Source organism: Mus pahari, chromosome 6 (genome assembly GCF_900095145.1).
Source record: "Mus pahari chromosome 6, PAHARI_EIJ_v1.1, whole genome shotgun sequence".
NCBI classification, from domain to species: Eukaryota; Metazoa; Chordata; class Mammalia; order Rodentia; family Muridae; genus Mus; species Mus pahari.
In genome coordinates, this window is record NC_034595.1 from 18966559 (window position 1) to 18978767 (window position 12209).

The 12209-nt window shown below is 41.6% G+C and overlaps 1 protein-coding gene across 1 annotated transcript in view; it reads left to right on the forward strand.

Moving 5' to 3' along the window:
- The window catches only part of Pappa (pappalysin 1), a 229112-nt gene that overhangs the window by 24674 nt on the left and 192229 nt on the right, over positions 1-12209 (forward strand). Inside the window, exon 2 of the mRNA XM_021200408.2 lies at positions 7377-8439. Within this exon, the coding sequence (XP_021056067.1) occupies positions 7377-8439 (1063 nt within the window). The remainder of the gene's footprint in view (positions 1-7376; positions 8440-12209) is intronic.

Consider the following 12209-nt stretch of genomic DNA (forward strand, 5'->3'; position numbering starts at 1 on the left):
GCGCGCGCGCGCACGCACACACACGCACGCGCAAGTGTGTCATTCTTATTCAGACCAACACACTGTGTATATGAGTGCATGTGCATGTGTGAGTGCACATGTGTGTGAATGCGTGTGTGTGATATGTGCACAAGTTTTGTGTAGGTTTGTACAATCATGTGCAAGTGCAGGGTGCCTGCAAATGCCAGAGAATGAGTCTTCCTTTCATTTTATGTATTCTGTTTTATGTATTAAGTCAGGTTTGTTGCTAAGTCTCAAATTTACAAATTTATTAGACTGTCTAGATAGTGAAACCTAGGAAATTTTTTCCAACTCTATCTACCTTCCTTCCCAGAGCTATGGTTCAGATGGACACTTCCATGCCAGGCTCCTACATGGACCCAGGGAATCCAAACTCCCATCTTCATAGTTGTACATAAAGCACTTTATCACTGAGCCATCACCTCAGTCCCAACTATGACCTTTCTATTTTTTTGTACAGGTTGCTTTTAGGAGGAAAGTATTCGGAATGGAAGGTCAAGAGTAGAGGAAAATGCAGGTGTTTTATGTTTTGTTTTGATTTTAGGCTCCCAGAGCATTTTGTCAGTCTGAATATATCCCATGGGCCCATGTATTAAAACTTCTGGGTTATAGACTTCTGGGTTCTCAAATTTGCCTCACACCTGGATTGTTTAAAGTAGTTCTCAAGAACATGATGATTCATCTCCTTTACCCTTTCAATGATACCTGGGCAATAGATGAAGCATATAGGATAAAAGTGTTGATCCCTAGAAGCAGGTTGAAGAACCCAGACACGGAGAGATTAAGTCATTTAAGGTTATACCACTTAGTGAAACTGATAAGCTGTACCACATAGTCTGGAGACAGTCAAAACTGGTTCCTAGCATGGTTAAAGAATCTGGGTAAGAGCAGAACACATACATGACTGACTTACAGGAAACCTCACCTGAGCAATTGTTGTGGCTGGGATTACATTGAATAGTTTTGCTTCTCTGACACCAGGAGACCAAAAATGTCCTTTGGTACCATCTCAGCTTTCTCTTAATGACTGGTGGTTCTGAATCCTTCAGGTCATTTTGGGGGCCTCTCCTGAATAGACCCAGTGCAGGGACCATGGGTATACTTAACCTAAATCTGTCCGTTTTAATTACTCTCCATTGGACAGATAAAAGCTTTCCATAGGATTGCTCTCTCAAGCATTCTTCTGTGGTTTTGATAGTGGCGATTAAATCATGGAAAGCAAAGCAAAACAAAACAAAAGGCACCGGGGTTGACCTTTAGCTTTTATTTCTTTTTATTTTTATTTATTTATTTATTTATTTATTTATTTATTTATTTATTTATTTATTTTAGCATACTCAGAGAAACTGTATCGTTGACCTAAATTCCTCTTTTCATTCCTCTGTTTGTATTCTCCTGTCAGATTCCCATAGATCATGGGTATTGTAAAGTGAAGGCCCCAAACTTGCCTCTTCTACCCATGACCTTACATTTCCCACAGTGGATCGCGACATTCGAGTATGTGAAGAATTACAATCCTAGGATTCAGAATCTAGGAAATTGGATGGACCTTTAGGTCTATCTGTTGTAGTCCTCCCATTAGGAGAGGGAATGAAGAAGCTCAGAAAATAATTGCTTATCTAGTGGTGCAGAGCAGAAGTATCAGAAGAGGCACGAGAACCTCTATTGGCCTAGAGTGATTCCCATGCAGATATGCATCCTGGAATCCATTTTGTCTTCAAAGTCAGGTAGACAGGAGTCAGAATTGTGTCTTTCCAAGATCATAGCGGAGATCCTTGGGACACCTTATGGTCTTCGTATTCAATTTTCATATCTACCAAAGGCACGATAATAACAATTTTACAGGGTCATGTAAGCCTTAAGGTATGTGTGTTTAACATAGAGATTATTACACAGTAGTTTTCAAAAACTGCTATTATCATTATTTATTTGCAACTGCTACCTTTTTAATTGCATAGAGAAATGTCCTCAGTAGATTTTTCTGTCTTCCTATCTAGATACTCTCTAAAGGAAAAAAAAAATTAGCTGAGGGTACAATTGCATAGTTGGCTAATTATCCTCCAAAGGCAATGGCACCTATAAGACCTAATATCATACTATGTTGAGCATCCAAGGAATGGTATAGAGAAAGAGAGACAGAGTCGGGTTCTGTCCCCCCCCCCCCCAGATATGGAAGAATGAAATTGGACACTGTGATACCTAAGTCATTACTACATCCTACTGCTTAGTTATACTGACTTTAGGATGGGGACATCACTTCTCTAAGGCTCAACTTTTACCACTGGTAATAGATGGAAGCTATTGTACAAGGCTGGTGTGAACGTCATATGAGATAGCTCGCATTGGAGGCAGCTACCCATGTACCCAATACATTCAAGGAGCTTCAGGGAAGTCAATCCACACACAAACACAAAGCTTGCCTTACAGGCAGGAAGATTTTTTTCACCTGTCTTTGGCTCCTCCTGATTGTGCTCTGCTCAAAATAGAAAAGGGAGAAGTTGAGGGATCATATCAGAAGAATAGAAGGATTTGTGAACTAAGCCCGGGAGAAGGACAAGAGTTTAGAGAAATTCCAGTGGGAGTGTTTGGAAAGTGTGCTAAATGATAATGCAACAGTCTGCTGGGGCTTACCTGGTTGGGGCTTAGCATCTGTGTGACTGAAATAACATGCATCTCTTTTCTTACAACCCTGGAAACTACGAGTCCAAAATCCAAGTCAGCTCAGGTATATTTTCTCTCTTACGCTTTTATTTGGCTATCCTCTGTGTGTCTACATGTGTTCTTTTCTCTGAACACATATGTGCCCTGAATGTCTCCTCTCATCCAGACACTAGTCATAAGATTTGATCTTATGGAGGCATGGCTGCTATATGATTGCCTCTTTAAAGACTGTCACCAAATAGAAATAGAGTCATATTCTGAGCTTCTAGGCGATGTGACTTCAACATGTACATCTTAATGAGGTCTCAAACATTCAATTTATAACTAATAAATAAATGAGAGGCTATCAAATTATGATAGAAATCTGAAGAAAAGTCCTCTTGAAACTGGAGGACAAGCTCAAGAAATCATACCAAACTCTAAGTCAACAGACGCCTGTGCAGATGTTAGGTCCCAGTAGAATTAGATAAGTACAACAGATTGTTAGTAGTAAAGAACTGCTTTCTGATTCTAGTTTTAGGTCTAGGCAAAAGCATGTCACAAGGCTCAGCCTTCTGGCTTACCCTTCAGCTCAGCTTGCTTGTGTTGGAAATGCAGAGCTGGGAGAAGTATTCTTAGAGGAGGCCAGAACTTAAGACAATCTACAATAAAATGCTTGGAGCTTGGCGCTTGAAGTAGCAAATGATTACAAGCCTGAGGATCCTATAAGTCTAAATTCAGCACTGCCACCTTGGACTTCCTGGTCTTGAACCTCTGAGGGGTTCAAAAAGATGTGTCAGCTGGCAGCTTTATGGACAAGTTTAAGGAGGTAATGTACAACACTCGATATTCAGTCATTCCAAAGTAAGAGTAACATGTTTATGTGGAGAAAAGAGAAATAAGATGTATACCCCCTAAAGTAGAATCTTTAATGTGATTCATTAAGTACCCCGTAACCCAGAGCATTCTGCCAAGTCAAGGCTATGGAGGACTCTGTGCAGGTCTCCTGTCTTCAGGGTTTCCTGCCAGGTGTGAGCTTAAATGGAGAGGTGCCAATGTAAAAAGGCCACAAAATGTTGATGAAGTGACTCAACAGGTAAAGGCACTTGCTGCTCACTGCTGACCCCCTGAGTTTGATTCTTGAACCTGCATTAAAAAATGAAAGGAGAGACCCTTTGTCCTCTGACCTCCTCATGGGTATTATAGTGTATATGTACTCCCAAATGCTTACCAAGCCAAATCTCTGATGCTGAGCTTCAGTTTTGGATGGATATGGTACAGGAGTGCTTCCCATTCAGGCTCCTAAAACGTCACTTCAATGAAGCTGTCTTTCAATAGAAACTGACTCCTGTCCCTACATCTGTCCCCCACCTCAAGGAAGCACAGTGATTTCCTTTCACCAACTTACAATCCGGGTAACTGTTTCCTTCTGAACATCAGAAGCTCCCGCTTTAAGCATCGAATTTTTCTTCCATATTTTTCCTCCCGGAGCCACTGCCTTTCCCTTCTGCCTCCTGGGACAAGCCAGCTCTTCCTCTATAACTCTGTATGGCAGCATCAGGTAGTCTGAACCAAAGCTCCAGTCTCCAGAAAGGTCTGAACTGAGGAAACCCTACAGATGTGTAAACACTTTACATTGATAACAAGGCAGGCTTCTTTCCAAAAACAACAGGAAAAGGCAGAGACCAAGAGCCCCTGACTAAATAAAAAGGGAAGAAAGGGGGGGGGGATATCATGCTTCCTATTAGAAAATCCTTCATTATCTTTTCATAGGATGATGATGATGATGATGATGATGATGATGATGATCATAGAGAAATTAAATGGAAAAGGGTGAGACACTGAGCTGGGAGGTATGGAGGACACAAATGTGATGGCTTTAGCAGCCTCTGATCCCACTGACATTCTAAGTGGACACTAAGACTCAAGCTCTAGAGACATTAATTCCAAATGTGAAGACGGCTCTTTGCCCTTGGAGGGAATCAGTTGGGAAGTAACTTTTAATATGAGGTTTGTTAATATTGTCTACGTTGGTGGAAATATAGGATTTCTAAGTGGATTTTTTTTTTTTGAGCCTTCACCCTGTAACTTAACCTGTCAGGCAAGATGATGTCAAGGTACCTCCTTTACAAAGGTGGCCCCTTTGTACTTTGTTGTTTCCATTTATTTACTACTCTTTCATTTCTAATTTCCTCCCAGTCCCTTCAGCATCTTGAAAACCAGCTCTTGTTTGGATAGCCTGTGTCAAGGATAGTGTATCCATTACATATCTTAAGTAGGACATCATATTTAAAGAGAGATACAAATGGGAGAATCAAGTCCACAGAGGTGAAGTGGTTTTGTCCTAGACATATGGCCTGTAGCTGCTGCCATCCTGAGTCAAAACAGGCTTCCCTGAGCCCAAAATCTTTCCCCTTCTTTAACAGTAGAAAAACATCTTTCTCTGGTATTCCTTGTCTATTAGCAACTGAGACATAAATTACTGCCTTCAATTCTGTTTGCCTTTAAAACCTCTTTCTTTTTTTTTTTTTTTTTTCCGTGTTTTGAATTACATGTGGCCATGCATACTCATGGGACATATATTGGGTGCCCAGTTTACAGACATGAGCCAATGTGGTTATTACCCTCAATAACCATTCAGTCTAGCAGAGAAGAGACAACATAACAGAGATAGGCAACTCCAGAGTGAGAGATCTGATGCTGTTTTCTGAAAGCAAAAGTCAAATCAGTAGAGAGAATGATCCATATTCACAGAGCGATCAATCAGGGAGTGCCCCTTGAAAAATGTGATTTGTGTGTTAGTCATTGGGAAGCTTGGGAGAAAGAAAATCAGACCTGGTTTGATTATGTGATACAAAGATCCAGGGGTACCTATTAAACTGCCAATGTCACCCAGATGGTGGAAGTGGAATGACTGTGTTAGGAGACTCTTTCCATTGCCAGAAAATATTGTGAGTGGGAAGAAAGAAGTGGGAGGGCTTGGATCCTCTGCCAAATGCTGACCATGTCAGATGCTAACATAGACATTCGTACAAATGCTAAGGTCTAAGTGCCCACAAAGGAAAGAAGACTGTGTGGGACTCCTCTATTGATTTTGCTGGACACTCTCCCTGTTCATTTGATGAGTGTTAATGGCAGATGCATACTCAGAGTTACGGTGACCGCAATGATTCTCCAGTGAAAGTAGGGACTGTCCTTCCAAAATGAGCATCTTTTATTCATTCTTGTCTTCTTTTCTTTATCCTTTCTCCTGGCTTCATACAGCATCTGACACTTAAAATGCACATGTAATTAGGAAATACTCTTCATCATCAAGGAGCTCTGCCTGTGCTAAGGCACAGTAGGTATATTCCAGAAAGACTGAGAGACAGGGGAATTAACGAGTACAAAGATAGTCAGATGCATGGAGACCCTTTTGAGCTGTTTATTGGAATTTCTACATGATCTCTAGATAAGTATATCTGATTTAAATGTCCTTAAGGACCAACTAAAGCTTGTGATAACTACCTTGAATTTTCTTTGGTAGATGATGAAATCCAAAGCCTTGATAGTATTCATAAAGGGGGTGTTTTACAACTTGCACCTAGGACAGTAAATTGCGAGGTCATATACCAACCAGCTGACCTCATATCTATCTTTTCAGTTTCTTTAGTTTTCATGTTAATCATTACATAAATGAGAGTCTTAATATCACTGCCACAGTTGTTATAAGTGTTCAATAACCTAATACATATAAAGACCTTAGCATGATGCCTTGTCTGTTATACAGTATTCGTAGAGTTTATACTTTACTACAGCATCTATAAATATGTGAATAGACACATATATACATACACATATACACACATACAGAGAGAGAGAGAGAGAGAGAGAGAGAGAGAGAGAGAGAGAGAGAGAGAGAGAGACTATAAAGACAAGTGTGTTAGATACACAGCACTTGGTTCTTGTGAGATTTATAAGTGATTCTGTAAAGCATGAAAAATGTCATCTATTCTCAGTGTCCTTTCTACTAATAAAATCAAGGAAGTTGGAGGCAGTGATCTTCTGAAATCTTCCCAGTTCAGCTATTAAGTGTCTATCTTTCTTCCAGAACACATGCCAGGGTTAGACAAGAAAGTTTCTGTTAAAGACAGAAACTCTGGCTTTCAAGCCCTTGCCTCTTATTCTTCAAGGGCAACCTTTTCCACAATTTCATGTTACAGATCATTCACTGATTGCTAATGACAATTGTCTGCTTGTAGTTATGGTAATGGTCCAAGACACAGTCTTTCTAAATGAGCATCTTCCATTCTTTATCACTTTTCATAACATTCTTTACTTAAACTCATAAATTGAAAGCATACTTTTCCATCCAACACTTTTGTAAAACCAATAATTGACAGACTTTATTATCATTGTTTTTTTTTTAATTTTCTATAGTTCCAATACCCATTCTTCTAACAGAAGCTTTCTTGCATGCTTCATAATCAAAATAAAAAAAGAGCAAAACCTCATGTATTCATTTGCCATAAGGTAATTTTCCCTATATAATTTCTCCAGCTTTTACCTTGCCCTAGGGGTGGTCCCAGAGGCTCCAATAGTAGCAGCCAGAGTTTCAGAGAGCTTTTTGAAAACTGTTCTAGAGTATCCAGATGTGACTTTTATCAGAGAACAATAACTTACCTGCATCTATTCCGTGCTTTATTTATTCATCTTTCTCTTTTGGGGCCACATAGGGCTGTATGACAAATGTTCTTATACCTCACGTGATCGAGGATGGGTCATGGGCATTCACACCATCAGTGATCAAGGCAACAGAGATCCACGCTACTTTTTTTCCTTGAAGACAGACCGGGCCAGGAAAGTGACCACCATTGATGCCCATCGCAGCTACCTCCCAGGTCAGTGGGTACATCTAGCTGCTACCTACGATGGGCGGCTGATGAAGCTCTATATGAATGGTGCCCAGGTGGCAACCTCGGCTGAGCAAGTAGGTGGCATATTCAGCCCACTAACCCAGAAGTGTAAAGTGCTCATGTTGGGGGGCAGTGCTCTGAATCACAACTTCCGGGGCCACATCGAACACTTCAGTCTATGGAAAGTAGCCAGAACCCAGCGAGAGATTGTATCCGACATGGAAACCCGTGGCCTCCACACCCCTCTACCTCAGCTCCTCCTCCAGGAGAACTGGGACAACGTGAAGCGCACTTGGTCCCCCATGAAGGATGGCAACAGCCCCCAGGTGGAATTCAGCAATGCCCACGGCTTCCTGTTAGACACTAATTTGGAGCCCCCTCTTTGTGGGCAGACACTGTGTGACAACACAGAAGTCATCTCCAGTTACAATCAGCTCCCAAGTTTCCGGCAGCCCAAGGTGGTGCGCTATCGTGTCGTCAACATCTATGATGATCACCATGAGAACCCGACAGTGAGCTGGCAGCAGATTGACTTTCAGCACCAACAGCTGGCTGAGGCCTTTCAACACTACAACATCTCCTGGGAGCTGGAGGTACTGGATGTAAACAGTTCCTCTCTGCGTCACCGCCTCATCCTAGCCAACTGTGACATCAGCAAGATTGGGGATGAAAAATGTGATCCAGAATGTAACCATACACTGACTGGTCATGATGGTGGAGATTGCCGCCAGCTGCGCTACCCTGCGTTCATGAAGAAGCAGCAGAATGGTGTGTGTGACATGGACTGCAACTACGAAAGGTTTAATTTTGATGGTGGAGAGTGCTGTGACCCAGACATCACTGATGTCACTAAGACATGCTTTGATCCTGACTCTCCACACAGGTAAGACTTTCCTGGATGGATGTCCAGTTGAGAGCTCACTGTGATATTCCTATTTTGTAGATAAGATACATAAGTTCCCTAGGGGTTTATGGCATTTTTCCAGTCTGTATAGATGTCTTCTGAGCAATGCAAGTTTATTTTTAAGGTTATCAAGAATACATGCGTACACAATACTTTATGAGACTACTTACTGAGTGCTTGCTATTGACCATGAAGGTCTCAAAATCCTGTTCTCTCAAAGAGCTCAGGAGTTAAATTGGGGACAATGCACTGCATGCAAATAGCTGTTGTACTGTACATGGCAATGTTTGTTACATCTGTTGCAACCAGTTCAGTAACTTCTGGCCACAGGTTACTACTTAACGTTAACTCAGTTAAAAGTAAATAGAACTATTTTTATATTTTATATTTTTACTTATTATTTTATATGTAGACATTTGTATCTATTACTTTTAAATTGTAAATAAATAAAACCAGAAGGACCTGATCATTTAAGCCTGTAATCTCAACTACTTAGGAGAGAGAGACGGGAAGATTTTAATTTCAAGGACTTCCTGGGCTACAGAATGAGTTCAGGGCAGCCCTGGGAAAATTTGTGAGACCTTATCTCAAAATAAAAGAAGGGTATGTTTATAGCTCAGTGATACAGCATTTGCCTAGCTAGTATAAGACTCTAGGTTTATTCTCTAGCAATGCACACACACACACACACACACACACACACACACACACACACACACACACAAATGGATGCATGTGTAAATAAAACTGTGAGAGGTAAAAGTCAATTATTTTATTACCAAATTTGCTACATGTGGTTTATAGTTTTCGTGCTGAAAAAATGATGCAGAAATCTTCCAGTGTTGGGTCCCGTTCTGTGGATGCTGAGCTGGTAGATTTCCTGTCAGTCAGGACCTTGGGTGCAGATCCCTGATCTATCACTTTCTCACTTTTTAATCTCCTAAAGGCTCTTTCTGGATCTGTAAGACAGAAGTGAGGAAGTGATGGCTTTTTAAGTTGCAAAGTTCAGAGAGAAGGCATAAAATTGCCATTTCTCGACATCAGTGGCCTGCACCTTAGTAGATCTCAATAACAATGTTTCTCTCAGGAAAGGAGCAGGTAGTTAAGGAGGACCATGCACAGCACTCACCCTAAGACTTGAATGTGTCATGGAGAGTTCTTTGGAACAGGTGGAAATTCACCAAGGTCTTCAGAAACAGTCAAAATGATCTTCAGAAATCTAATATGGATAATAAATATGCGCTATACTTAATATTCATGCTAAAAAAACAGTGTTCTTGTCATTACAAAAGGTAGCTGTGTTAACTGAGAGGTATCTTTGCTATTTTCACTATCCTAACCTTATCCCTGTGGCTCAGTCCCGTCAAGACATGGTTTGAACCTTAAATCTATACAACAGTATTTACTTTTAACAAAAAAAAAATAGTAGAAAGCATTGGAGAGATGGCTCAGAGGATAAGTGAAAGCAGAGAATCCTGAGTTCAAGACCCTAGCACCTATGTAGACACCATATACAGTCACTCGTCCCCAGTCTTTGCCTCAGAGGGCAGAGTAGTCAAATTCTGCCATCTCTCCAGCCAGCCACCTTAGTAAAATGGTGAGCTCCAAGTTCAGTGGGAAATCCTTTGTCAAAAACAAGGAAGAGGATGATGACGTAAAATACCAGACATTATCCTCTGATTTCTGTTTGCACGCACGCACACACACACACACACACACACACACACACACAAGACTATACAAAGAATAGGTATACTTTTGACATCACTCAAAGATTGGATTGGGGAAGAAAGAGACTGCAGGAACAGTGAATTTTCCTTGTATTATTCCTGAGAAGCAGGAAGGAAAGAGGCCTGCTGCTGAAGACGTTAGAGTCTGCCCTGGCTGCTGCCTAAACCAGCAGTCCCACCATACAACAGGGTCAGCTACATTTCACGTGGGACCTTCAGTCTGAAGTGAGGGAAAGTGGCAACACCCTCTTTCCTGTTTTTCTCAGGTCCATGGGGGGAACTTTTCGACTCTGTCCAACACACAGAACGCTGGACTTGCTGAGGGCTTCAACACATTTGCCGACATATGCAGGTTTTCTGCTGATCCTTCTCTTTCTCTCTCAAAAGACCAAGCACCTCCCGTGCACAGGCAAATACCTATGTTGAGAGAAATGAGGATTCTGGCAGGGGAATGTCCTGCCTGGCAACAGCTCAGCCTGATGGTGCACGGAGGGCTCCTGGCCACTCACTTGTTACAGACTCGTGCAAGCAGACAAAGGAAGATTGAGTGTATGGCTAGTCCCTTCCAGGTCACTTCTGCCCACACTTGAGTCGTGGAATAAATTGACAAAGGAAACAAGATAGAAGCTAGTATGTTCATCTGAGTGATGGAAGTTAGTGGGAATTTAGAGAGTTCCATGTGCATGATTCCGTAAAGTCATCGAACAAATAGGAAATCCAGGTTTTCTGTGGTCAGTCTAGAGTGTTCTCCTAAGCTCAGCTTCCATGTAATACCTATATTCCAAGGCAGCGTCAGTAGAAAGAAGAATGAGAATATCTGCATCCTGCACACATTGATCTCTGCTAACCATCTTTGATTCATGTGGCAAATCATTATTCAGCACCTGCCAAGGGCTGAGAGGCAGGTACCCCAACCTTACTTAAAGATATTCCAGATCCTGAAAGATGGTGGGATATATTTCCAAACTTATCCTGCTAAAGTGTGGAAGACTGAAACTCAAATCTAGGCTTACTAATTCTAAAGCCATTGAATGGGACTATGTTTCCATCCAAGGAACAATTAGGTAACATTAAAGCATTGGTTAACTGTCGGGTTAGCTTTCACAAAGCTGCGAGAGAACTCCAATGGCTGTAAGCGTCAGAACCAAAGGCAACTGGCCTTTTCAGAGTCCTACGCTAGCGTACAGGGACCATGGGGCCCCAGGTTCCAGATAACTCAAAATCAGCAGACAATGCTGGCAGATTCCAAAGGCCTCTGCTTTTCTCATCACGAGACTGCATGCTCCAAATGTCTATGCACGGCCATGTGCCAGCAGTGTGACCACTCAAGCCAGGGTCTGTTTGTTTGCTGTCTGGGAAAACTGTGTGCCCAGGGTGAGCCCCACCAGGCCCTGTGTCATCATGACTAAGCTGGGGTTATTGGGTTCTGGCTGAATCAGCTCTCCTGTGTGCAGAAAGAAACCTGTGGAAGGTTTCAGAGAAATGCTCACTTTTTGACTTTGAACAAATGAGGAGGAGGGGAAGAGACAAAAAGAGAGCGAGAAAAGATAAAGGCACAAAAGCAGAGAGGCAACTGGAACAGAAGCTATGAAAACCAGGCTGCTACTGTTTAGGTGACATTTAATGAGTTAAAACAAAGCAGAACAGAACAAAGCAAAATATTTTAAACATTATTATTCTTATTGTTGTTGTTATAAGTATCACTATTATTTGTGTGTGTGATTATGTGTGTACCATGTGTGCATTTGACTACAGAAGCCAGTTATAAGCCATCTGCCATGGATGCTCAGAACTGGATTCAGATCATCTCTAAGAGCAAGTACTCTTAACTGTTGAACCAGTTTTCCCCCTCTCTATCTTTTAAGAGTCTTATTTTTCTTTGAGAATTTCACATATTCATAGAATATATTTTGAATATAGTCACTACTCACTACCCATGCATCCCCTTAACCGCTCTGAGATCCATACCCTACTCCATCCCAATTTTCTCCTCCTCCTCCTCCTCCTCCTCCTCCTCCT